Source organism: Rattus norvegicus, chromosome 4 (genome assembly GCF_021556685.1).
Source record: "Rattus norvegicus strain SHRSP/BbbUtx chromosome 4, alternate assembly SHRSP_T2T, whole genome shotgun sequence".
NCBI lineage: Eukaryota > Metazoa > Chordata > Mammalia > Rodentia > Muridae > Rattus > Rattus norvegicus.
The window spans coordinates 163616642-163643264 of record NC_141537.1 but is presented as its reverse complement, the minus strand read 5'-3'; the positions used below and the strand labels follow the sequence as shown (position 1 = coordinate 163643264).

The 26623-nt window shown below is 47.7% G+C and overlaps 1 protein-coding gene across 3 annotated transcripts in view; it reads left to right on the top strand.

Annotated features, from left to right (window-relative positions):
• Window positions 1-26085, top strand: part of Tulp3 (TUB like protein 3) — a 41656-nt gene extending 15571 nt beyond the window's left edge. Inside the window, exons 2-11 of one of the 3 annotated variants that reach the window (NM_001400921.1) lie at window positions 3691-3742; window positions 8537-8696; window positions 9221-9400; window positions 19132-19259; window positions 19489-19686; window positions 20487-20599; window positions 21341-21455; window positions 22264-22362; window positions 23105-23276; window positions 24144-26085. In NM_001400921.1, the coding sequence (NP_001387850.1) occupies window positions 3691-3742; window positions 8537-8696; window positions 9221-9400; window positions 19132-19259; window positions 19489-19686; window positions 20487-20599; window positions 21341-21455; window positions 22264-22362; window positions 23105-23276; window positions 24144-24277 (1351 nt within the window). In that variant the 3' untranslated portion in view covers window positions 24278-26085. Of the gene's footprint in view, window positions 1-3690; window positions 3743-8536; window positions 8697-9220; window positions 9401-19131; window positions 19260-19488; window positions 19687-20486; window positions 20600-21340; window positions 21456-21821; window positions 22013-22263; window positions 22363-23104; window positions 23277-24143 lie in introns of those variants that run through there. The other 2 variants (XM_087659335.1, XM_087659336.1) reach the window with 2 other exon arrangements.
• Window positions 26086-26623: the final 538 nt, after the last annotated feature.

Sequence of the window (26623 nt, the reverse complement as noted above, 5' to 3'; positions counted from 1 at the left end):
CAAACAGTCACCTTTAGTGCATATTTTAGTGTGGTAGTTGAGAGTACAGAGCAGGACCAGAACGCCCGCCCGTCTCTTGTATCCTGCATTTGCTGCTTAATGATTGTAGAACCACGTGGTCTCACTGAGAGGTGTCTCAATGCCCTCAGAGAGCCCAGACTAAACTGGATCCCCGAGATCCGATATCAAAATCACAGACAAGGGAGTCTGATTGCTCAGGTAGGTCGGGTATCTTCCGGATGTGTTGGTTGATGGTCACAGAAACTTGGTACAGAACAATCAAGTCCCCTCCCCAAGATAGAGCACAGTATATCCGAGGCTGGCCTTGCACGATAAATTTATAGAATGCTTCTTAGCGTGCTGGGATGTAGGCTACTGTGTGAATTCATGTGCTTCTATTGCATTTCCTTCTTTCTTCTTGAGACTGGGTCTCTCTATAGTCCTGGCTGGCCTGGAACTTGGTTGACCTCTAACTCACAGAGATCCTTCTGCCTCTGCATGCCACCCCTCACAAAACAGAGAAATGTCATGAGTAATTTTTAACAGTATTAAAGCTGTCGTCTTGAGGCGAACCTTTCCTCCTGCCTTTCCCAAAACATCTCCCAATACTCCTTGTCACACAGCAAATCATTTATCTCTGCTAAGCTCTGTCACAGCCCCTTCGCCCTGGTGTATTTCTTGCATTTGGTAGCCAGGGTAAGTCATTTCTTCCTCGCCGTAATGTCTGAGACCAACAGGCAGCGTTTCCGATGGTCGGGTGCCAGCAAAGGAAGTGTTTGCCCTGGTCACTCCCGAGAAAGCAAGCCTTGGCCCTGTCTCACTCCTTCTCTTTTTGCAGGCCTTATCTTGTTCCCTCCCTGCAGGGTGGCTTTGCTAAGCCTCCACATCCTTGGCAAATGCAGCCAAGAGCTTCTTCCCTCAGCATCCTCCTCTGGTGGAGCAGTCGTTTGATCATCAGCGGACTCAGGGAACTTGCCAGGAGATGGACGTTGTTCCAGGTTATTGAGTGGTTCAGTAACCTGCCATCTTCTGGGAAGTCCTGTGGCCTGAAGGTGTTCGTCCCATATCCTTCCACCATAGTGAGTCAAATTAGCTAAGAGGTGGTGTCGGGACATGGGGCTTTGGGGAAGTGATAGGCCCGTGAGAGCAGAGTCTTTATGGATGGAACTGGAAAGAGAAAGATAAAAAACAAACCATTGTGGAAGCTGTGGGGGTTGGGGGCTGGAGAGGTGGCCCCCACACATTTTAGTGTCTGCTAAATGAGAATTTCAGTTAGTTTGCTCTTTTTTTTTTTTTTTTTGGTAGTGCTGAGGATCAAACCCAGGGCCATGTGAATGTCTGACAAGCGCCCTGCCACCAAGCCACATCCGAGCTCCTCTGGCTATTGTGTTGGTGTTGACTAGACTATAGCATCTATGAAACCCTGTTATTTAGATCTCTGCTCAGCTTGCCCAGGCTTGCTGGGAGGAATTTAGTGGCGTCTGGATGCGCCTTGGAAGACACCCCCAGCGTGCTGACTGTCAGAGGCCCTGAAAGGAATGCTTGTGGAAGACTTGAGTGGTGTTCAGTCAGAATGTAGTGTTACTGAGGGTCCAGCCCTGGGGAGGTGTGTGGTGAGGAGAGAGAGGGGCAGTCTCTCTATCCGTGCCAGAAAGCATCACACTTTGGGTTTAGTACTGAGGCAGGGTGAACGTGCTGAGCCAAAGCAGGGCTGCAGCGGCTGTTGGAAGCTAAGCTGTGGTCAGAGCCTTTTCCCGAGGCTACCCTTCCCACATACTATTCATGAGCTCGCTCCTTCCTCCCTTCCTTCCTCCCTCCCTTCCTTCCTTCCTTCCTTCTCTCCCTCCCCTCCCCTCCCTCCTTTCTTTGTCTCAGTCATTTTAGACACCATCTTTGCAAGTCTACGCTAATCCCCACTGGATACCAACACTGTGGCCCTGTGTTAATGCACTAGGTTTCAAGAGCGCGTAAGTCTATCTCAGGAGACATGCAGGGACCCCACAGGGAACCAGGAGTGGGCTGCAGCTGGGAGGAGGGGCTGCCATTCTAGGTGTTCCTTGGTTTTCTTGTTTGTTCCTTTGTTTAGTTCCATGGCCTCACATACGAAGCACTCTACCACCTAGCTATACCAGTAGCCAGTTTTGTCTTTGAGACAGGGTCTTCCTGTGTAATCCTGGCTGTCCTGGAACTCACTCTGCAGACCAGGCTGGCCTCAAACTTACAGAGATCTGCCTGCCTCTGCCTGTCCAGTGCTGGGTATGAGCTGCCACCTCCACCAGGGCCTGGCCATTTGTTTGTTTCTAACAAGAAGTCTGTCTCAGATTTGGGAGTGTAGCTCAGTGAGAGATTACTTGCTTAACCTGCTCAAGGCCCTGGGTTTAATCCCTATCACTACCTTTTCAGAACAGTAGATGATAGGTTAGATAGACGGATGGACAGATGGACGGATGGACAGATGGATTGAAAGGGAGCCTGGGGGCTGGAGAGATGGCTCACCCGACTGCTCTTCCAGAGGTCATGAGTTCAATTCCCAGCAACCACATGGTGGCTCACAACCATCTGTAAAGAGATCTGATGCCCTCTTCTGGTGTATCCGAAGATAGCTACAGTGTACTTATATATAATAAATAAATAAATCTTTAAAAAGAAAGGGAGCCTGGAGGGCTAGTTTAGAGGTAAGAGCTCTGGCTGCTCTTCAAAAGGACCTGAGTTCAGTTTCCAGCACCCACCTAGTGGTTCACAACCACCTGTAACTCCGCCTCTTTTGGCGTCCAATGGTGTCAGTCTGTGTGCTCCTTAGTACTTCTCTGCAGAACAGATATTATTAATACCCGACCCTATTGATTTTCGAGAGACGGAGAAGCCCGTGGCTATCCTCAAAGTCAAGGCAGTTCTCCTAGCTACCCCACCCCCAACCCCAATACTGGTATTGCCAGTGTGAGCTGCCATGAGTGGCCATGGTGGCGACAGGAAGAGTGGCCATAGTGTCGACGGAAAGAGTAACTTAAGTACCTTGCCCAGATCGCAGGGAAGCAAGACAAGGCTGGGAGCTGTGACACCCAGATTCTGTTTCTTAGAAGTAGCTCCAGAAAAGTAAAACACCCTGATTTTTAGGTTCAGTTTAGGCTCTAGCTGTTAGACAAAGGCATGACTCACCCGCTGAGTCTCTGTTTCTTCATCTTCAGGATGAAAAATGGGGCCCGATTCAGAGGGTCGCTTTAAGGAATCAACAGAACAAGGCATGCACACAACGCCTAGGCCAGGTGGTTTTGGAACACAATGAGTGTTAAACAAAAAGAGCTGAATGGGGCTCAGTGCACAGGCTTAGCAGGCCCAAGGCCTGGGTACCACCCCAGCACAAAACAAGCAGGAAGCAGAGAGAAGAAGAAAAATCTCGTTAGCATGGGTTTGTGTTAGCTTCTTTTTCTTAGCCTTTGTAGACTCGGATTTCCTCGGGGCCCCTAGAGTCTGTGTGGTAATAGGCGGGCCTCTGTGGTAGTGGGCGGGCCGCTGTGGTAGTAGGTATGCCCTTGTGTGAATGTAGGCAATACCTGGGAATGGACACTTCCTCTAAGCAGAGTCGATTAGCCCATGGGAACAAATAAATGAAAAAAAAAAAAAAAGAAAGAACAGGCAGGCTTTCAGAACAATTACCTTTATGTGCTTTCTTTTTTGTTGTTTTTGAAACAGTGCCTTTGAAGATGAGACCCTGAGACTTCGGCAACTGAAGCTGGACAATCAGGTGAGCAGGGGCTCCTGGAGGGCTGCACAGACTGGTGCTGAAGTCCCAACAGGGACTCACAGGACTAGAAGGGCAGGATCACTCATGGTCACTCGTTAAATAGTGTGCGAGCTTAGTAGTCGCTGGGCCAAAGCTCCAGGCTGTGGCAAGACCAGAGTGGTTTGAAGATGGCAGCAGTACACTGCCTCTATTAGTATTCAGTGACAATCTCCTGGCTCCTATACGCTTAGGCTTAGAAGGATGCTGTAGCTGGGCGTGGTAGCGCTAACTGGGAATCCCAACACTAGACAGGCTGAGACAGCTTCCTAGGAGTTCAAGGCTACTCTGAGCAACGTAGTACAAAAGAATTATTTATTCTAGCTAGCTCATATGAAAGACAAAAAACCCTGGTATTTTATTTGCAAGCTATAAGCCTAGATCGGGCAGGTTCTATGCTATGCTCACCTATATCCAAACCATATGTCCCTTGTTACTTGCTGTTTGAGTCTCCCCTGGGCTGCTTTTGTTTCATTGGCCTGTCCTCGGTACAGGGTGCACTTCTCCTGGCCACATGCTCATCATCCATCCAGACTCATGGTGGCCTCCTCCTCTCTCCAACCCCCCCCCCCACCTCCTGTGGTCTCTCTCCAGACCCCTCACTCAGTTCTCAAGTTTCGCCTTTCTTTCTCTCCTGCCCAATCACAGGCTCTAGCCCTTTAAATTGAGGAGTAAGTTTTACACAGCAAAGGCCAGTGTATGTGAGGATGCTCTTGTCTGGACAGCAACCAGATTCGGGGGTTCAGAATTTATAGCATTTGTATACACAATAACAGTCCAACCCCCAACATCATAGGGAAACCATAACTCAATAACCCAAAAATAAAAATGATGGGGTTGGGGATTTAGCTCAGCGGTAGAGCACTTGCCTAGCAAGCGCAAGGCCCTAGGTTCGGTCCCCAGCTCCGAAAAAAAGAAAAAAGAAAAAAAATGATAATAAATGAGGAAATAAAAGTTGCATTTGGCCTGCCTCTTGTTGCTATAACAAAATACCTGAGCCTGGGCACATCGTTTTTAAAAATAAACTTACTTAGCTCACAGTTTTAGACACTGAAGTGCAAGATTTGACAGCTTCGTCCGTTTGGTATCTGGTGAGGGCCTCTGTCTTAGTTTTCGATCGCTAGGATAAGCACCGTGACCACACTCACAGCTGGTAGAAGGTGCACCTGCCTAAACATAATCTTAAAGAAAGGCCTTTTCTCAGTTGAGACTCCCCCTTCCCAAATGACCGCAGCTTATATCCAGGGGACGTAGAACTAGCAGCCCCCTCAGTTACATCACAGTGCGACAGAGAAGCAACAAGGGAATCAGCCGAGTTTCTTGGGGTGGGGGATTGACTGGCTGGCCTTGAACTACAGAGACTGGCCTGCCTCTGGGTCCCCAGTGCTGGGATTAAGGTGTGCACAACCCCTGCTCCAGCTCCTTATTTATTTTTGATGTGTAAAGGGGTTGGGTTTTTAGGCAGGGTCTCATCCTAGCCCAGGCTGACTCCAGCCTCCCCAGTGCTGGGATCTCAGGCATGTTCTACCCTGGCTAGCTGTGTTTGTTTCCTTTACTGCAGTAACTATGGAGTAAGAACCAAGGGCAGATTATAAGAGACACGTTCATTTGTGACTGACACATAATAACTACATGTTTATGGGGCACTGTGGTATTTCATACCAGGTTTCTATGGATGTGTGTTTGTTCCTCTGTGAGAAATCATAGGACAGCCTGTGGGTCTCAGTCCTCACCTGTCCAGCCTGCTTGAGACAGGGCTGAGGTTGGCACAAGCATCTCCATGCATTGGCTGGAGCTTCTGCAGAGTCCCCTGTCCTGCCTCCTATCTCCCCATATGGGCGGACACCCGCGGGTTATTACACTTAAGCTACTGCAGTTGAACTCATGTGGCTTCTGGGCATCTGAGCTTAGATCAGGCTTGCATGGCAAGTACCCGTTGAGCCATCTCTCTGTCCCCCACCCTACTTATTTTACTGTGTGTGTGTGTGTGTGTGTGTGTGTGTGTGTGTATTTTGAAACTCTCTCTCTCTCTCTCTCTCTCTCTCTCTCTCTCTCTCTCTCTCTCTCTGTAGTCTTGGCTGTCCTTGAACTCACTATGTTGACCAGGCTGGCCTTGAACTCATAGAGATCTGCCTTGCCTGCCTGCCTTATCTCCCAAATACTGGGAGTAAAGATATGGCCACTAAGCCTGGCTCCCACTAAGTATATCTTTGATAATCACTTTATCATAATTCCCTAACCTAGAGACATACAACAATCTCTCATTACATGTTTGAGTGAAGGGAAGGATGGATGAGCAGTGTTACTTAATAACGAACGGACTGTAATAATCAGGCACTTTGTGTCTGTTTTCTTTGTTTTTCGAGACAGGGTTTCTCTGTTATGGCCTTGGCTGTCCTGGAGCTCACTCTGTGGACCAGGCTGGACTCAGACTCATAGAGATTCACCTGCCTCTGCCTCCCAGATGCTGGGATTAAAGGTGTACGCCACCACTGCCTAGCTGTTTTTTTGTTTTGTTTTGTTTGTTTAACATTTGTCAAAAACATTTAGTAATCATATAAATGACAGGTGAGTTTAGCTGGGGGACTCTTGAAGAAAATGGTGAACTCTTAATCTACTCCAACACAGACCTGGGGAAAGGCCAGAGGGGTGGGCTGATCTGTAGAGTTGCCTTAGTCACCAGCGAGCACCAGAGCTCAGCGGTGGGAGGGTGGCGACTGCAGAGAAAGAACAGGTCACATGCAAAGCACAGAGGAGGAGCCATTGAAGATGAGATGACCCTGCACCCTGGAGGTCAGCAAGGACCTTATCATGGCTGTCAAACAGGACAGTATTGCAGTCTCTCGGCCCAACAGTTGTGACTCCTCTGACCTTACCTGGGATTCCCCTAGAATCTTTAAAAATGACCAAAGGTTAGTGGAGCATTCCAGTGCATGCCTGTAATACCAGCCCTGAGGAGGCAGAGGTAGGATGACCACAGGTTCAAAGCCAGCCTCAGCTACATAGCAAGACCCTGTCTCTAACAAAGAAATGGTGTAGCGTTTGCTTAGAGCTTTTGCTTGCTCTCTATAAGCTTAAATCACCCTGATTTCTAAAGGACTGAGTACAGTATGGATGGTACAGTACAGTTCCCAGGTGTGGGAGGAGGCTTCTGTCTTCAAGCACTTAGGGTTGACTTCTAACATCTCAGTGGGTGCAGCTCGGTTTCTGTCTCCCTAGTAACTAACAGTGCTAAACTGTCCATAACTTAAACAAGCAAACCAGGGTCTCGCTGTATAGCCCTGACTCTCTGAAATTCTAGTTCCAGATCTGACTCCCTCTTCTGAACTCTGTGGGCACCAGGCATGCACTGGAGCGCATGCATGCATGTATACATACATACATACATACATACATACATACATACATACATTCGGGAAAAACATTTATGCACAAATCAAATATAACTTAAAAATAGTATATGTGACAGAGCTTTCCTTACTGTTATACTGGAACCTTTTTCTCTTAACTCTTCATTTTTTTTTTTTTTTTTTTTTTTGCCTGACTTTCTTGCTTTCTTTGTCTTGCTACTGGTTTGGTTTGGTTTGGTTTGGTTTGGAGGCACTTAACTTTATCTTGCTACCCAATCTGGGCATGAGCTCCTGAGATCAAGATATCCTCCTGCTTCAGCCTTCCGAGTAGCTGAGACTAAATGAGCGGCCCCAAACTCAGAGTCCCCACCGCTGTAACCACAGCTTTCTCACACAGGGTGTGTAGGTTGGTTTTTAACAACACAAGCTGGAGTCATCTGAGCAGAAGAGGGAATCTCAATTGAGAGATGGCTCCCAGCAGGTTGGACCGTAGGCAAGCCTGGGGGCGTAGAGAGGTTCTTGATTGATGATTAGTGTGAAAAGATCCAGCCTATTATGGGTGGTGCCCTGCTTGGGATGCTGGGCCTGCGTATATAAGAGAAAACTGAGCCAGCCACGAGGAACAAGCCAGTAAACTGCCTTCCTCCACGGCCTCTGCTCTGTTTAGCTTTTGTCCCCAGTTTCCTGTCCTGACTTGACTGTAAGTGGAAACTAAGTCTTTCCTGGAGAGGTTGCCTTTGGTCCTGGTGTTTAGCACCGCAACAGTAACTAGAACACAAAGCAAATGTTCCGCCCCACCCCCTGGCCCTTCGTCTTGCTTTTACCCACGGACTCCATTGTTCTCTGCTCAGAATCCTGGGTGCCTTTTCTTTCTTCTCACCTCTGCCAAGGTCATTTGATTTTGAATTTTGTAAGTCGAACAAGAGTGGAAAACTGAGGTTGGCCGTGGAGGTGCATCCCTGAAATCCCAGGATTTGGGAGAACAGGTCAGGTCACTAGTTGAAAATCAGTCTAGAATACATAGGAAGACCCATCTCAGAAAAGAAGACCTTCCTGAGCGTCCCCGCCACACCACAGGTGTAAAAGATTTCTCTGTGTCGTCCTAGCATCCCAAGTACCAGGATCAAAGGCGTGTGTCACCGCACCCAGCCTGAGTGTTTCCATTTCTTTTTTTTTTTTCTTTTTTCTTTTCTTTTTTTCGGAGCTGGGAACCGAACCCAGGGCCCTGTGCTTGCTAGGCAAGCGCTCTACCACTGAGCTAAATCCCCAACCCCGTGTCTCCATTTCTTGTGAGAAAAAAATGGTTCACAGTAGTATTTAGGAGGGTTAGTGGGAGTGGGGTTGGGGGGTTCTAGAATAAACAGTCTAGGGTAGGCCTCAGGGTTGTAATGACGAATTTTCTCTCTAGAGGGCACTGCTGGAGAAGAAGCAGAGAAAGAAGCGCCTTGAGCCACTCATGGTACAGCCAAACCCAGAAGCCAGGCTGCGAAGATTAAAGCCAAGAGGGAGTGAGGAGCACACGCCTTTGGTGGACCCTCAGACGCCGTGCAGCGATGTCATCCTACATGGTGTGTATTTAGACGGTGCCACTCTGACTTCAGAACAGCTTTCACGCACCCCAGATAAGGCGGGAGGATGTGGCGGTGCTACACGGGGGAGTTAGTGTTAGCATTCTTCCTAAGTACCTTCATAATCTCTGTAGTCAATTCTGGGGCTTTGGAAGAAAATAAAAAAACATGGGAGATGCTTTCAGGTTTAAGCCCACCCTAGAACTATTGATTTGATGCAAAATGGATTGTACTCTCTGAAGTGAATGAATGAATGAATGAATGAATTCTCAAAATTCTCCAAATGCATGAAAATTCTCTCTGGCACTGAGCCCCTCCCCCAACCTCTTGGTCTCAGTCCTAGCTTCTGAAGTACAGTTTGAATAGCCAAGGCTGTCAATAGAACCAGTCCTTGTCCCGACAAACGTGCTTGTGACGTTAAGGAGGAGAACGGAGCTGGCTGGGTAGCCGTATGAGCACATCCCCCAAACCACCCGGCTAAATTCTGGTTAACTTTCACCCTGTCTCTCTTTCTGGGCTCCTAGGCATCGATGGTCCAGCTGCTTTCCTTAAGCCAGAGGCTCAGGATTTGGAAAGCAAGCCTCAAGTTCTCTCAGTGGGCTCCTCCCCTACCCCAGAAGAAGGCACCGAAGGAAGTGCAGATGGGGAAAGCCCCGTGGAGACAGCCTCCAAGCCAGACCTTCAGGAGATTCTCCAAAAACACGGTGAGGATGGTGCCATGTTCAAGGCTGGGTGTCCTCCTTACTCTCACTGGCTTATATTCTGAGTGGCCCAGGCCTGCTGTGAGTGGCCCAGGCTTTCAGCATCGTTGATATCCAAGTGGTGATGCTTAGCAACAGTAATTGTTTATGTTGTTGTCCGAGAAAACAGGTAATGGAATATGGCATAGCCATTATTATATATGATTTTTCCCTTTGACAATTGTTCATTGCCTGCGCCCGCCTGTTGCTAGGATTCCTTTGTGGAGGAGACAAACAACACGAACCCCTTCTAAGGTGCCAATGAAAAACTGAGGGCCAGCTCCACCAAAGGTCACTCTGTGGGAGTAATTTCATTTATAGAGCATGGGGAGAGGTTACTCTGGAATGGGAGCTCTTCCCCCAACAGACCTCAACTGAAAAGCCTCACCCAGCAGACGTGAGGACGGCCCTTACCTCACAGACTCTGTCTAGAGCCTTCCCCACTAGCTTCCCCAAGGCTCGGAATACATCAGGTGGTAGACAGAGACTGGCTACTAGGGTGAGGGTCTTGGGACCCTCCCCAGCCCTCTGAGAGGGGTTGGAAAGAGTCAGCAAGCCCCTCTCGGGTTGTCCTTTTGCAAAGGGGGTGCAGCTAAACACTCCAAGATGGTAGGAGCTTGAAGGATAGACTCTCACAACACCTGTTTTTAGCAGAGTTGTTCTTGGCCTGTGCACTCTGTAAATCTGTGACAAGAATCTGTTTCATCAGTTGCTGGTGTTGGAGAAGGACTCTGCCTTTCAGAGTTCTCCTTAAAAACAGTTTCACAGTGGCATCAAGTGCCTGGTTTTGCCCGTTTTTGCCCTCTCTCCCTTTTTTGTTTGAGACAGGGTTTCTTCTCGTACCCCTGGCTGCCTAGGAACTCACTCCGTACATAGACCAGGCTGAACTGGAACCCACGATCCACCAGCCTCTGCCTCCCCCAGGAGCTGGGGTTAAAGGCGTGAGCCAGCACTGCCCGGCTGCAATTTTGTTTCTTTTTCTTTATCTTTTTTTCTTTTAGACAGGGCGTTGTTATGTAACCCAGGCTGGTTTCCAACTTGAGGGGCTCCCATCTCAGCCTCTTGAGTGCTGCAATCGATCGTAGACCTTCACCAGCATGCTGTATACCCACCCTTGAAGTGAGAAAAGTAAGGGACGGGGGTGCCAGGCGCTTGCACTGGAGCTGGATCAGGAAAATCTGCTGCAGCGTGGTAGAGAGTGTGAAACAGGTCCCTATGCTCGTCCTAGGCTCTGAGCGGCAGTGCAGCTTAGTGGTTACAGACACCTCCCCACCCCCCCACCCCACCCCACCCCCCCACCCCACCCCACCCCCGCTGCTGAACCGAGCACTAGAGCTCAACATCCGGAGCTCCATAAAGCAGAAGGAGGAAATCAGCTCCTACAAACTGCCTCCCCACCACACACACACACACTAAAGTGATTTTAATTTTAAAGAAAAAGTTCCGAGGGCCAAGGAGATGGCTCAGTGGGCAGAGGTACTTCCCAGCAGGCCTGGCAACCTAAGTTAGTTTGACTCCCAGGACCCACAAACTACCCCCACCGAATAAACAAATTAAAATGTAATTTTTAAAAAAAGTTTAAAAAAGAAAACGGGGGCCGGGCCGGGTGTGGTGGAGACAAAGACAGGTGGATCTCTGACTTCTAGGCCATCCCAGTCTATAGAGTGAGGTTTAGGACAGCCAGGGCTCAGGCTACACAGAGAAACCACGTCAAAAAAGAAAAAAGAAATGGGTTTATTCTGACTGAGGCTTTGTGGCCTGGGGGTGCACCTCAGTTGCTGGAGTGTTTGCCAACATGCATGGAGTGCTGAGTTTGATCCCCAGAACTGCCACTGACAGAACTCTGTGTTGAGACACACGGCTGTGATCCCACCACTTGGAAGATGGAAGCAGGAAGAGTCCGAGTTTATGGTTCTCCTTGCTTGTAAAGCAAGTTTAAGGCTATCCTGGACTACATGAGATGCTGTCTCAAAAATAATTGTTGCTTTGTGCTAGAAATGAAAAGGTGCCAGAGTCTCTGGGTGCTCCTAACCCAGACTAGGTGGTGTGGCTCCCAGAGGAAGTGTGAGGGCCTGACAGCACAGGGGCTGGCCCACCGAGATGGCCCACTGAGATGCTGGCCCACTGAGATGCTGGCCCACTGAGATGGCCCACTGAGATGCTGGCCCACTGAGATGCTGGCCCACTGAGATGCTGGCCCACTGAGATGCTGGCCCACTGAGATGCTGGCCCACTGAGATGGCCCACTGAGATGCTGGCCCACTGAGATGCTGGCCCACTGAGATGCTGGCCCACTGAGATGCTGGCCCACAGAGATGGCCCACTGAGATGCTGGCCCACGGAGATGCTGGCCCACTGAGATGCTGGCCCACTGAGATGCTGGCCCACTGAGATGCTGGCCCACTGAGATGCTGGCCCACTGAGATGGAGCAGGATGTGATCAGGTGGGAGGGAGAGTGGGCGGACAAGCCTAGAGCGTTTAGAAGGACTAGTTCTGGGCATAGAGATGTAGGGTGTAGTGGTGCCCTACACTCAGGAGACAGAGGCAGGCAGATCTCAGTGTGTTCAAGAGCAGCCTGGTCTACAGACTTGAGTTCAGGACAGCCAGAGCTACATGGTGAGACTGTCTCAAGAACAGATAGAAAGAGAAGGCATAGAGTGTGGGAGGCCATAGCAGAACTTCAAAGTTTGCCTAAAACATAATAAGAGGTAGTGGTGAGACGGGTCTCATGTAGCCCAGGCTGGCCTCTTGCTTGTTTTGTAGCCAAGGATAGCCTTGACTTCATAGTCCTTCTGCCTCTGCCTCCTGAGTACTGGGACTACAAGCATTGAATCAACCTGGTTCCAGTTAGCGATTTATTGCTATTACTACTACTGCTGCTGCTGCTGCTGCTGCTGCTGCTGCTGCTGCTGCTACTGCTATTGCTACTGCTACTGCTACTGCTACTGCTACTGCTACTGCTGTTATTATATTTGTGTGGACGTGTATGTACGTGTGCACGCAAGCCATCTTGCTGGCCCCACCTGGGAATGTCTAAGCAAGAAAAAAAAATTAATTCCCTTTTAGAGGTGGGTTAAGACAGGGTATTTTTGTGTAGTCTTAGCTGTTCTGAAACTCACTCTGTTTGAGTCCTTGAACTCACAGAGCTTCCCCTGCCTCTGCCCGCAAGTGCTGGGATTAAAGGCATGCACCACTATCCCCCTGTAAAGCTCTTTTCTTTTTTATTTATTTTACATCCCTGCCACAGTTCCCCTCCTTCCTCTCCTCCCAGCCCTGACCACCCATGTCCCCCTCTCCTCCATTCCTCCTCCCTTTCACTTCAGAAAAGAGGAGACCTTCCGTGGATGTCACCCAGCCTTGGCGTATCTTTACAGTAAGACTAGGCCTACCTTCTCTGGTTGGGATAGCCCGGTAGGGGGAAGAGGTCCCACAGGCAGGCAGCAGAGTCAGAGATAGCCCCGCTTCCTCTGTTAGGAGTCCCACACAAGGACCATGCTACACACGTATACTGTATGTGCAAAGGACCTAGGTCAGGCCACAAATGCTCTTTGGTTGGTAGTTCTCTGTGAGCCCTCTGGCCCAGGTTAGTTGATTCTGTAGGGTTTCTTGCAGTGTCCTTGATCTCTCTGGCTCCAGTTCTTCCTCCCTGTCTTACCCAGGATTTCACCAGCTCCACTTAATGTTCGGCTGTGGGTCTGTCTCTGCATCTGTCTCTATCAGGTGCTGGTGAAGCCTCTCTGATGATGGCTATGCTAGGTCCTGTCTGCAAGTATAGCACAGTGTCATGGGTAGGCTCCCTCTCATGGCATGGGTCTCAGGCTGGACCAGACATTGTCCGTTCCTGCTCCATCTCCATCCCTACACATATAGGCAGGCCAAGTTGTAGGTGGAGGGGTTTTTGGTTGGCTTGGTGTCCCAGTCACTCTATTGGAAGTCTTGCCTGATTACAGGAGATGGCCACTTCAGGCTCCATACCCCCCATTGCTAGTCTTAGCTAGGGTCACCATCATAGATTCCTGGAGGTGTCTGTTGCCCTAGGTTTCTAACTAGAGATGCTCTCTCCCCAACCCTCGTTCCAGTCGTTTCTCCCAGTACTCTTCTCCTCTCTCCACCTGATCCCTCCAGTTCCCATCCCCACTCCACCCTATCAGATCATCCCCCCACAATGTCTATTCCATTTCCCCTTCTCAGTGAGATTCACATGTCCGTCCCCCCTGAATCCTCTTTGTTACTTACCTTTGACTCTGTGGATTGTAGCACAGTTATTCTTTACTTTATGGCTAATATCCACTTATAAGAAAACATATACCATGTTGTCTTTTGGGGTGTAGATTACCTCACTCAGGATAATATTTTCTAGTTCTATCCATTTGCCCGCAAAATTCATGATGTCCTTGTTTTTAATAGCTGAGTGGTACCCCACTGTGTGCGTGAACCACACTTTCTTTATCCATTCTTCAGTCGAGGGACATCTGGGTTGTTTCCAGTTTCTGTCTACTGCAAATAAAGCTTCTGTAAACATAGTGGAGCAAGTGCCCTTGTGGGGTACTTTGGGTGTATGCCCAGGAGTGGTATAGCTGGCTCTTGAGGTAGAACTGTTCTCAGTTTTCTGAGAAACTGCCAAAGTGATTGTGCGAGTCTGCGCTCCCACCAGCAATGGAGGGACGCTCCGCCTGCTCCCCAGCCTCCCCAGCAGGAGCTGTCACTTGAGGTTTTGATCTTAACCATTCTGGCAGTGTTAAGATGGAATCCCAGAGTCTCAGCCATTACACAGTCCTCTGTTGAGAATTCTGTTTAGATCTATACATCCCCACCCTCCTTTGTTTTCTCGAGATAGGGTTATTACTCTGATAAGTACCAGAGCCCTGCCTGTCCTGGACTCACCTTGTAGACCAGACTGACCTCAGACTCATAGAGATCCGCCTGCTCCTGCCTTGTGAGTGCTGGGATTAAAAGTGTGTACCACCACACCCAGCTCTGTACCCCATTTTTAAATTGGGTTATTAATTGACGTCTATTTTCTCGAGGTCTTTACATATCTTAGATATTAGCCTTCCGTCAGACATGGAGTGGGTGGGTGAAGATATTTTCCATTCTGTAGGCTGCCATTTTGTTCTTTGGACAGTGTCTATTTCCTTGCAGAAGCTTCTCAGTTTCCCGAGGTCCGGTGTATTGATTGTTGGTCCTCGTGCCTGAGCTGTTAGTGTTCTGCTCAGGCACTTGTCTCCTGTGCCAACGCACTCAAGGTTATTCCCCACCTTCTCTTCTGTCAGGTTTAGCGTACGTGGTTTTATTTTGAGGCCTTTGATCGACCTGAGTTTTATGCAGGGTGATAGATGTGGCTTGTATGAGCTCTCCTTACATGTAGACATCGAGTTAGCCCAGCATCATGTGTTGAAGATGCTTTCATTCTTCCACTGTGTGGTTTTGGCTTCTTTGTCAAAAAAACAAGTATCCCTAGGTGTGTGGGTTTACTTCTGGGTCTTTGCTTCGATTCCATTGATCAACCTGTCTATTTTTCTGCCAGTATCATCAGGGTTTCATTACTGTGGCTCTGAGGTACAGCTTGAAATCAGACAGCCTGGGTTTTTTGTTTTTCCTTATGAAGTTGAGAATTGTTCTTTCAGGGTCTGTAAAGAATTGTGTTGGACTTTTAGTGGAATTGCATTGAATCTGTAATTGAATTGATAAGGTGGACATTTTCACTATGGTAATTCTACCAATTCACAAGCAAGGGACATCTTTCCACCCTCTGATAGCTTCCTCAGTCTCTCTGTTCTGGAAGTTCTTGTCATACAGGTCTTTGGTTGGTCAGACTTATGCTAAGATATTTTCTATTATTCGTGGCTATTGTGAAGGATGTTATTTCCTGATTTCTTTTTCTTTTTTCTTTTTTGTTGGAGCTGGGGACCGAACCCAGGGCCTTGTGGTTGCTAGGCAAGCGCTCTACCACTGAGCTAAATGCCCAACCCTATTTCCTGATTTCTTTCTCAGCCCATTTATCATTTCTACATAGGAGGGCAACTGAACTACTAATTTATTTATTTGTTAATTTGATATTTAGCCACTTTGCTGATGGTGTTCGTTAGCTGTAGGAGTTCTCTGGTAGGATTTTTGGGGTCACTTACATGTGCTGTCATATCATCTACAAATGGCGGTATTTGGACTGTTCCCTTTCCAATCTGTATCCCTTTGGTCTCCTTTAGTTTTACTGCTTACTGCTTTAGGTAAAACTTCAAGTCTTATATTGGGTAGATATGGAGACAGTGGATAGCCTTGTCTTGTTCCTGGTTTTAGTGGAATTACTTTAAGTGTCTCTCCATTTAACTTAAAGTTGGCTATTGGATCGCTGTGTGTTGCTTTAATTATAAGGAGTTGCATCCAGCCCCGCACCTCTGGGACGAAACCTACTTAATCAAGGGGGATGATGTTGTTGATGTGTCTTAGATTCCCTTTGAGAGAATTTTACTGAGTATTTTTGCATCGATGCTCATAAGGGAAGTAGGTCTGAAATTTTCTTTCTTTTTTTGAAAGTCTAGTAGACTTTCTGCTAAACCATGTGGCCCTGTGCCTTTTTTTGGTTGGGAAAACTTAATGATTGCTTCTATTTCCTTAGGGGTTACAGATCTATGTGGATTATTTATCTGGGCTTGACTTAACTTTGATAAGTGGTATCTTTCAAGAAAATTGTCCATTTCTTTTAGATTTCCCAATTTTGTGGAGTACAGGTTTTTGAAGTAAGATCTACTGATTTTTTCTTTTTCTTTTCTTTTCTTTCTTTCTTTCTTTTTTTTTTTTTTTGAGTTTCTAGGATGTCTGTTGTTAAGTTCCCTTTTTCATTTCTGATTTTGTTAATTTGTTTAGCTTTTTTTTTTTCCTTTTTCCGGAGCTGGGGACTGAACCCAGGGCCTTGTGCTTGCTAGGCAAGCGCTCTACCACTGAGCTAAATCCCCAACCCTGATTTTATTAATTTGTATATTCTCTCTCTGCCTTTTAGTTACTTTGGCTAAGGGTTTGTCTCTTACTGAATTTTGCAAAGAATCAATTCTTTATTTCCTTGATTATTTGTTTTCTTTGTTTCTGTTTTACTGATTTCAGCCCTGAGTTTGGCTATTTCCTCTCTCTTCTCCTCTTGGCTGTGTTTGCTCCTTGTTCTGGAGCTTTCAACGTGCTGTCAAGTCGTTAGTATGTGATCTCCATGTTCCTTTTGTCTAATAAATATTTGTTTAATATATGTAAGTATACTGTTGCTATCTTCAGACACACCAGAAGAGAGCATCAGAGTTGGGACTTGAACTCAGGACCTCTGGAAAAGCAGCCAATGTTCTTAGCCATCTCGGCAATCTTTTTTTTTTTTAATTGTTTATTTTATTTATATGAGTGCACTGTAGCTGTCAGAAACACCAGAAGAGGTCATCAGATACCAGATGGTTGTGAGCCACCATGTGGTTTCTGGGATTTGAACTCAGGACCTCTGGAAGAGCAGTCAGTGCAGTTAACTGCTGAGCCATCTCTCCAGCCCCCCTCTCCAGTTTCTTTACAAAGGCATTTAGTGCTGTGAACTTTCTTCTTAGCACTACTTTCATTGTGTCCCATGAGTTTGGGTATGCTGTGCCTTCATTTTTATTGAATTCTAGAAAGTCTTTACTTTTTTTATTTCTTCCCTGACCCAGTGGTCACTGAGTAGAGAGTTGTTCAGTTTCCATGAGTTTGTGAGCTTCTGTTGTTTCTGAAGTGTAGCTTTGCTCTGTGGTGGTCTGATAAGATACAGTTGGTTATTTCGGTTTTCTTGTATCTGTTGAGGCTTGTTTTGTGACTGACTATATGGTCAGTTTTGAAGACAGTACCATGAGGTGCTGAAAAGAAGGTATATTCTTTTGTGTTTGGGTGAAATGTTCTGTAGATATCCGTTAGGTCCCTTTGAATCATAACATCTGTTAGTTTCGGTATTTCTCTGTTGACCTGTCCACTGGTTAGAGTGGGATGTTAGCGTCTTCCACTATTAATCTGTGGGGTTCCATGTGTGATTTAAGTTTTAGTATGTTTCTTTTACCAACATGGGTACCCTTACATTTGGGGCATAGATATTTAGAATTGAAATGTCAGCTTGGTAGATTTTTCCTTTGATGAGTATTAATTAATTAAGGTTTATTTTGTTTATTGTTAGAATGGCTATATCAGCTTGCTTCTTGAGTCCATTTGCTTGGAAAATCTCTTTCTAGTTCTTTACTCTGAGGTAGTGTTTATCTTTGATGTTGAGTTGTGTTTCTTGTATGCAGCAGAATGGTGGACCTGTTTAAGTATACAGTCTGTTAGCTTGTGTCTTTTTATTGGGAATTGAGACCATTAATATTGATATTAATGACCAGTGACTGTCAATTCCTGATGGTGGTGGTGGTAGTGTGTGTGTGTGTGTTACATTCTTCCCTTCGTTTGTTTTTGCTGATGTGACATTATTATTATTTCCTGTGTTTTCTTGGATGTAATTAGCCTCCAATTGGAGGCTGTAATTGGAGTTTTCCTTCTAGTATGTTCATAGGGCTGATTTATGGATAGGCACTGTTAAAGTGTGGTTTTTGTCATGGAATATCTTGTTTTCTCCATCTATGGTGATTGAAGTTTTGCTGCGTATAGTAGTCTGGGCTGACATCTGTGGTCTCTTATAATCTGCAAGACATTTGCTCAGGCCCTTCTGGCTTTAAAGTCTCTGTCGAGAAGTCTCATGTAATTCTAATAGGTCTGCATTTATATGTCACTTGGCATTTTCCCCTTGCCACTTCTTTTTAGATTTAATATTTTCTTTGACCAGTGTATCGATTTCTTTTATCAAGTATCTTCTACACCTGAGATTCTCTCTTCCATCTCTTGTATTCCACTGGTGATGCTCATGGCTGTGGTTCCTGTTTTCCTGTTTGCTTACCTAGGTTTTCTATCTCCAGCCTCAGAGAGAGAGAGAGAGAGAGAGAGTTAGTTCATATGTGAGTGTTTTCAGTTTTATTCATTTTCCTTATCTGTTTGATTGTACTTTCCTATATTTTTCTAAAAGGGATTTAGTCGCTTCCTCTTAGACAGCCTGTATCATAAGATCTTCTTGAGATTGGAATTCCGGTCATGTTCTTGTATTTCAGCTGTGTTGGGATAGCCAGGGCTCACTGTACTAGGATGGCTATGACTGTGATAGGTGGTACCCTGGCTGTTGTTGGTGGTGTTCTGACATTCTCCTCTGGTTATCTGGGTTTGCGGTTATTGTAGGTTTAGGTGCTAATTTCTGAGTTTAGCTTTGTTAGATAGGGTTTTTTTGTTTGTTTGTTTTGTTTTTCCCTTTGGCTTCTGTTTCTGGTCTTCTGGCCTCAGTGGCCTGGGCTTCTGATGAGCAAACGACCCCAGTGGGTTGTCTCTGCTGGGGTTTGTTATGGCCTGCTTGACTTCTGGGGGTTTTTGGGTGCCAACGTTGTCTCTGCAGTTCATAGATCCTGTGTGGACTCTGGGAAAGCAGAGAGGTCTCCTGCTGAAGTCATGGGCCAGAATATGGAGCCCAGGTGGTAGGGTGTGGGTCGCGCTGTTTGGTGTGCTTTCAGGGGAGTTGGTGGGCACAGGGCAGGGTCTTACTTGGGGTCCCCCATACTCTTTATTTCAAATATGATCCCTTCAAGCCACAGTTGTCGACTGCTGACAGTGTTTCTTTTTCTGCCAGGCATCTTGAGTAGTGTGAACTATGACGAGGAACCTGATGAGGAGGCAGAGGATGAAGGGGAAAACCTCAGCTCCCTACCAGCTCAGTCAGAGAAGGAGAGTGCTGGAGCCAGCCAGAAAGCAGCCTCGGTATGTTGTGCTAAAGCCGCTGGAGGAACTGTCCCCAAACACTGTTTACCTCAGGGCTCCAGATTCCCTGCTTGACCCAGGTTACCCTTTGCCAGAGGAGTGAGCACAGGGTTGGGGAGAGCCAGAAGGGCTTGTCCACCAAGTGTTGGTCGTGGGTGGGGGTGGGGTGGGGTGAGGTTTGTGCCCGATTCTGGTTGCTCACATTAAAGTCTTTTTTTTTTTTTTTTAGGACACAGGAGCTTCCGGTATGACAGCCCAGCAGGGTGATGCCCAGCTTGGAGAAGTGGAGAATTTAGAGGATTTTGCATATAGTCCTGCCCCTCGGGGTGTCACGGTGAAGTGTAGAGTGACCAGGGATAAGAAAGGCATGGACCGCGGCCTCTTCCCCACCTACTATATGCACCTGGAGAAGGAGGAGAACCGCAAGGTACAGGGTTGGTCCCAGGCCGTTTTCTTCTAGTACTAGGGCTAAAACTCCATGCATGCTAAGCAGGTACTGCTCCCTCAAGCCACATCCGGAGTCTGAGCTGCTCCCAAGAGGACAGGATGTTGTAGGAATTGATCATGTCCAGGAAGTCCCTCTACTTAGACCACACAGCACCTGAAAGTGGGTCGTGTGCCCAGAAGTCCTGTTCTTAGCGTCATCCAAGTCATGGGCAGGCTCTCTAGTTCCTCACCCCTGCCCACCGTCAAGGGGAGAAGTAGTTCTCTGGGTTAGGTTGGAGCTCAGCTTCCTGCACTAGGGTAGCTGACCACCACTGAGCTCACCCACCACTGAGCTCACCCACCACTGAGCTCACCCACCACTGAGCTCACCTCCACTGAGCTCACCCACCACTGAGCTCACCCACCACTGAGCTCACCCACCACCAAGCTGATCACTGAGCTGACCACCAAGTGCTGGTTCTCATTTGTATATTTGTATATTTACTTATTTTTATGTTTTTTTTTTTTTGGTTTGGTTGGTTTTTTTGTTTGTTTGGTTTTTGTTGTTGTTTTGTTTTTGTTTTTTTTGAGACAGGGTCTCTCTATGTAGCCCTGGCTGTCCTGGAACTCACTCTATAGATTCTCAAATTCAAAGAGATCCTCTTGCCTCTGCCTCCTGAGTGCTGGGATTACAGACCTACAATGCCGGGCCCTAAGATTGATTTCTTTGCACATGGTATCATCACACTTAAGACTGTGGGCTCCCTGGACTGTGCTTGACTGACATCTTTCTTTCCTCAGATATTTCTTCTAGCTGGTAGGAAGCGAAAAAAGAGCAAGACATCCAACTACCTGGTCTCCACAGACCCGACAGATTTGTCTCGTGAAGGGGAAAGTTACATCGGCAAACTCAGGTGACAGAGCCTCGGATCATTGGCCTATCTCTTCTGTAGTTCTGTGATTTCAGAGTAACGGCTGTTGTCCCCCACCCCCAACCCCACCCCTTCTCTGTTACTAGGGATTAAACCCGAGGCCTTACACATAGCTTTGGAGATCTCTCTCTCTCTCTCTCTCTCTCTCTCTCTCTCTCCCCCCCACCCCCTCCCCCTCTCTTTCTTTCTCTCTTCCCTTCTTTTTATGATTCAAATACATAGCTGTGTTAATCTTAAAAAGAAAAAAGTTAGTCAGTGTTAGTGGTTCGCGCCTTTAATCCCAGCCCTCGGGAGGCAGAGACAGGTGGACATTAGTTCAAGGCCAGCCTGGTCTACAGAGTGAGTTCCAGGACAACCAGGGCTACTCAAAGAAACCTTATCTCGAAATACAACAAAGGCAGAAAATTTAATGAAAACCTTGAGGTGTAATGGCGCACACCTTTGACCCCAGAGCCTGGAAGATACAAACAGGTAGATTGTGAATTCCAGGCCAGCTAGGGCTACACAGAACTAGTCTCAAAAACTAAAAGAATGATGTGATTCATTTTATTAATTAATTTATTTATTAAATTCTATACAATTACAATGTTTAAAAAGAAGATATCAAATGATGTCCATGCTGGCATCCGGGGCGGGCGGGGCAGGCAGATGGGTCTCCCCTCTACTTCTGTCCTCAAGAAAACTGCAGATCATCATGTCGGTCGCTTTCTCTCCCCATACTAGATCCAATCTCATGGGAACCAAGTTCACCGTGTACGACCATGGTGTCAACCCAGTGAAGGCCCAGGGTCTGGTGGAAAAGGCCCACACCCGACAGGAGCTGGCTGCCATCTGCTATGTAAGTGCTGCCCTTACCGCACCTGGTGCTGCCCTGTGGTGCCCTCCTGCATGCTAGCCATGCCCAGAGCCAGCTCTTCTTCCTGCTCCTCCTCCCATGTTTCCTCGGCCCCCTCTGACGTCATCTCAGGGATTTAGATCACCAAGCTCAGTTCCGATCAACTCTGTATTAGCCTCCCTTTCCCGATGCTTACGCTTTGGTCAGAGGCTACAATAAAAAATAAATTACGATTAAAGCCATCTCTTTGCATTTAATCTTTCCCTGCCTTCCGTTCCTTCCTCTTTCCTCCTTTTTTTTTTCTTTTTTTCTTCCTTTTTTTTTTTTTTTGTTGTTATTTTTGTTTTGTTTTGTTTTGTTTCTTTCTAGACAGGGTCTCCTTGTCTGCCCTAGCCTTCCTGCATATTCCAGGCTGGCCTCAAACTCTCAACCTTCCTGCTTCAACCTGCTGAATTCTGGGATTAAAGGTGTGTACCACCACAGCTAGCTTTCCTCTCTTGTCTTTTCTCCTCCTTCCGTGACAAGGGCTCACTACTGTGCCTAGGCTAGCCCCAAACTCCCAGCCTTAAGCAATCTTCTCACCTCAACCTCCCAAGCGCTAAGACTCGGGTACGGGTGTGTGCCACCACGCCTGACTTCCTGTGTCCAGTTCTCGGTCTCTGTGTTTGGCTCTGGCAAGGAACCAGAACTGGTTTTGGTGTTCTTGGTGCAGGCAACATATTCTGTGTCAGAGGACATTGCCAGTAAAAGTAGAACACAGTTCTTTTTTCCCTTCCCCTTCCAAATTCTGCCTTACTCTACTGTCTTTCAGGAAACAAATGTACTTGGTTTCAAAGGTCCCAGGAAAATGTCCGTGATCATTCCAGGGATGAATATGAATCACGAACGCATCCCATTTCGACCACGAAACGTAAGTAAAAACATAGTCCCAATGAGACCAGCTCTCAAAGACAGAAGAGAAATTATATTCCACCAGCAAAGGTCTCCAAAACACTGTAATACACCTTTAATGCTGTAATACAGTACAGCAGAGAGCAGTTCAAAAAACTGCTTTTTCTGGAAGCCCAGGCTCGACTGTTTCTCTTAACCATTCATCAGGAGAGCTGCTGCTCCTGATCCCCAGAGCAGGACGTTCCAGAGATGATGGTTTAAGAAATGCTAGAACATCAGAATCTCAAGGCTGAGTCTGGAGAGGTGGCTCAGTGGTTAAGAGCACTGGTTCCTCTCCCAGAGGACCCCGGTTCAATTCCCAGGACACATGTGGCGGCTCACAATTACCCGTGACTTCAAATTAAAACAAAAATCAGTAATTAAAAAGAAAAATTGTGGGGTTGGGGATTTAGCTCAGTGGTAGAGCGCTTGCCTAGCAAGCGCAAGGCCCTGGGTTCGGTCCCCAGCTCTGAAAAAAAAGAAAAAAAAAATTGTTAAAAAGGAATTCCATGGGTGACCAGGAGGGGGCAGCGAGTGGAACGTAAAGTGAATAAGTAATAAATAAATAAATTAAATTAAATTAAAAAACTGAGAAGACTCCCATAGCTTGTGCTGATATTTGCCTTTGGTCCTCTGATGCCGTTTCAAGTGAAGAGGTGGCCTTTTCCCTGCCCCTCAGGATTGTGAGTAAATGACAAAGTAGTGGTTTTCCCTCCACACAGGAGCACGAGAGCTTGCTTTCCAAATGGCAAAACAAATCCATGGAGAACCTGATCGAACTGCACAACAAGGCCCCCGTGTGGAACGACGACACCCAGTCCTACGTCCTGAACTTCCACGGCCGAGTCACTCAGGCGTCTGTGAAGAACTTCCAGATAGTCCACGGGAATGATCGTGAGTGCGTGGGAAGGGCTGGGTGGGGCGGGGAGACACACCGTGTGCAGGCTCGGAAATGACTACGTCCACAGAGGCCTGGAAGCTGTCCAGGAGGGAGTGACTGAACATGATCTCTTGGAAAGATGGCACCACAGGGTGAAGGGAGTGTGAGCGTCTCCCTGTGGCACATCAAAGGACTGTGGGTGAGGTGCAAGTGACAGCCAGCGGGTGACTGCAGCCTGTCCTCTGGTCCCACCTGCTTCCCTAGGCTCTCTTCCTGCCCTCTCTGCTCATCAGAGTGGTTTCCCAGTCTGTAGGGAGAGGAACAGACATAGAAAGTGGAATGGGTTTACCTTTTTGAGACAGGGTTCTGTAGGCCCAACTGGTTGAGCTGTGCTCCTCCTGCCTCCTGAATGCTAAGAAGACAAGTAAGCAGCACCTCACCTAGATGCAAGCTCCCCCTCCCTCTTCCCTCCCTCCCTCCCTCCCTCCCTCCCTCCCTCATTTTGTGTGTGAGGCTAGGGCTAGAACTTAGTACCTTCCACATCCCAGGCAGGTGCTATACCACTGAGCCACTATCCCCACCCCTCCATTGCCTGTTTTAAAGAGAACTCGAGGTTAACCCAGCCCCACCTCCCAGTACAACCACATTAACCTCTCAACTTCCCGAATGCTGCCATCCTTTAATCAGTTCCTCACATTGTGGTGACAAACCACCCCCGTCCCCAACCACACGGTTATTTTCATGGCTGCTTCATGACTGTAATTTTGGTGCTGATAACGAATCGTAACGTGGGCATCTGATACGTGAGCCCTGTGAAAGGGCCGTCCGACCCACAGGCTGAGAACTGCAGCTCTAACGCGTTCATCTCTTTCTGTTTCCAGCTGACTACATAGTCATGCAGTTCGGACGCGTGGCGGACGACGTGTTCACACTGGACTATAACTACCCACTGTGTGCACTTCAAGCCTTCGCCATCGGGCTGTCGAGCTTTGACAGCAAGCTGGCCTGTGAATGAAAAGCAGCAAGAGCGGGGGCGTCTTCACCACAGAGCCTTCAGGAGCAGAAAGCTGCTGCCCTCACCCCGCCCTAGCACAAGAAAAGCAGCATTCTGCCCCTCTGGGGAATGATCGAGTGTGTGTGTGCGTGCGTGTGTGTGTGTGTGTGTGTGAATGTGCGTGTGTGTGCTTATATATGCACACGTTTATACACACGTGGACGCATGCTTCCACATACTCGTTCATGCCTTCTCTGAACTTCAGAGACCTGGTCACAGATTATAGCTTCTCATGGGTGAGAGGTGGTTTAAAGCACAGGGAGGTAGATAATTCGGGCACACTGGTGTCTCCTGATTGGATAACAGATTCTGTGTGGTGAGTGTAGCTTTCTTGTGCTCGGGCACTTCCAACAGAATCAGGTTCTAATGACTAAATACTTAGGCCTCCTTTTTTGAAGCCCCTTTCAAAGGGGGGCTATTCCTTTGGATGCCTTTAGCCCAGGAGCCTGCAGACTTTTCTCAGCCAATGGTCTCTTGCACTGACTCCAGTTAGCTTCTTTAGCACAAAACAGCCATAACTAGTTGGTGCACAAAGAGTGTAGCTGTGTCCCAATAAAATTTTATTTACAAAGTGGGCGTTGGCCTGAGACGCTGGTCTGTGGACCTGCCCTGGATGTGTCCGTTCTCCAAGGCTGGAGCATTTTCCAGAACACAAGTGGAGAGTGGGTACAGTTTAGCAGACTGACTTTTTATTTTTATTTTTTCCCCGTGGATCTCTGTGTAGCCCCGGCTGTCCTGGAACTTGTTCTGTAGACCAGACTGGCCTCAGAGATCCACCTGCCTCTGCCTCCCAAGTGCTGGGATTAAAGGCGTGTGCTACCATGCCAGCAACAGACTGACTCTTAAGAGGAATTCTTGCCGAATCCACTCTTGGTAGCTTTTGCCTCAAGAACATTATGGTTGTAGAGTGTCATCTGCCGTCATGGAGCATGTGACACTAGCTTGTGCTCTGTTGTCCCAGCCTCCCTCTTTCTTATCCTTAGAGCAGGGTGGTGGGCAGCCATCTCGAGAGCATGACTGTGGCCAGATCTCTGGAATCCCTGCTCTCCAGCATCTTAGACTAGTGTCTTGTTTGAGGCAGGACTGTCATCCACAGGCCTTGCCCATCCGTCAGCTTTGTCCTCCAGCCTCAGAGCCTGGCCCACACCAGTGCAGACACTGCCCCGCGTACTCGAGGCTCTGAGATCTGAGCATCTCCCAGCGAATCATGACAAATTCCTCAAGTTCCCCAGCCTACAGTGTACCTGAACTTGAGAATTCAAAAACCCTGTGTCTACATTCAGTGGTCCCAGACTCGCAAACTGCTTCCCAGCGTGGGTGAAGGGTCATACTCCATGGTTTTGCCCATATGGAGGCGGAGGAGGTCCCTTCATGCCTGCGTCCTGTGACTCCCGGCTCAGCGTCCGGTGTGATGCTGGCGTGAGATCTGGGAGGTGAGACCTGTGCTGTCCCAGTGTCTTGCCTGTCCCTTCAGATGTCAGTTTCTGCCTCAGGCATGCTTCCCATTAAGTGCCTTCTTCATAAATGTGCTCTGGAACCTGACACACCTCTGCTACCCACTTTCCCCGCCACCTTTGTTGAGCTGAAAGTTGCTCAATTGTCCCCACTTAAAGAGGGTGGGGCTATGGGTCACCGGCTCTGACCTCTGGCCAGCTTTAAAGAGCTGTATACTCCCATTTCACGGACTCTCAGCTTGAGTGTGCAGGTTTTACATGAATCCTATTTATACCTTTTGTATACCATATAAATAAAGATAATTTATATAAAGATGTTGCTCTGCCAGAATCCCATCCCTCGGGGTTCCTCCTGTTGTGTTCTGTGGGAATGTTCTTTTAGTTTTTTGAGCCAAGTAGCAGCAGAACTCAGCCAGGGGTTGGGGGCGGGGGGCTGCACCACAGACTAAGAAACCTCTTTAGGAGACAGCATAGACGCATCATACTCAAGATCTCGGAGCGCTCTGCATGGATCATGGTACTGAGCACAGTGTGCCAGGGGCCCTGGATGGCCAGGCCGCGTCATCTTGAACGCCTACACTGGTCAGCCCGCTGGATCTTTTGTCGGTTTTGTTCACTGGTACATCAAAACAAGCGAAATATTTATCTGTGTGTGTGTGTGTGTGTGTGTGTGTAGATAGGATTTTGTGTATTCAAGGGTAGACTGGAATGTGTAGCCCAGGCTGCCTTTGAACTTGTACCCCTCCTACCTCAGCCTTTTGAGCACTGAGACCAAGAGTTCTGGGCACATTTAATTGACCATGTGTCACCTGAGGTTGACACTTGGAGAGTGAGAAAACCTGTACCCACAGAC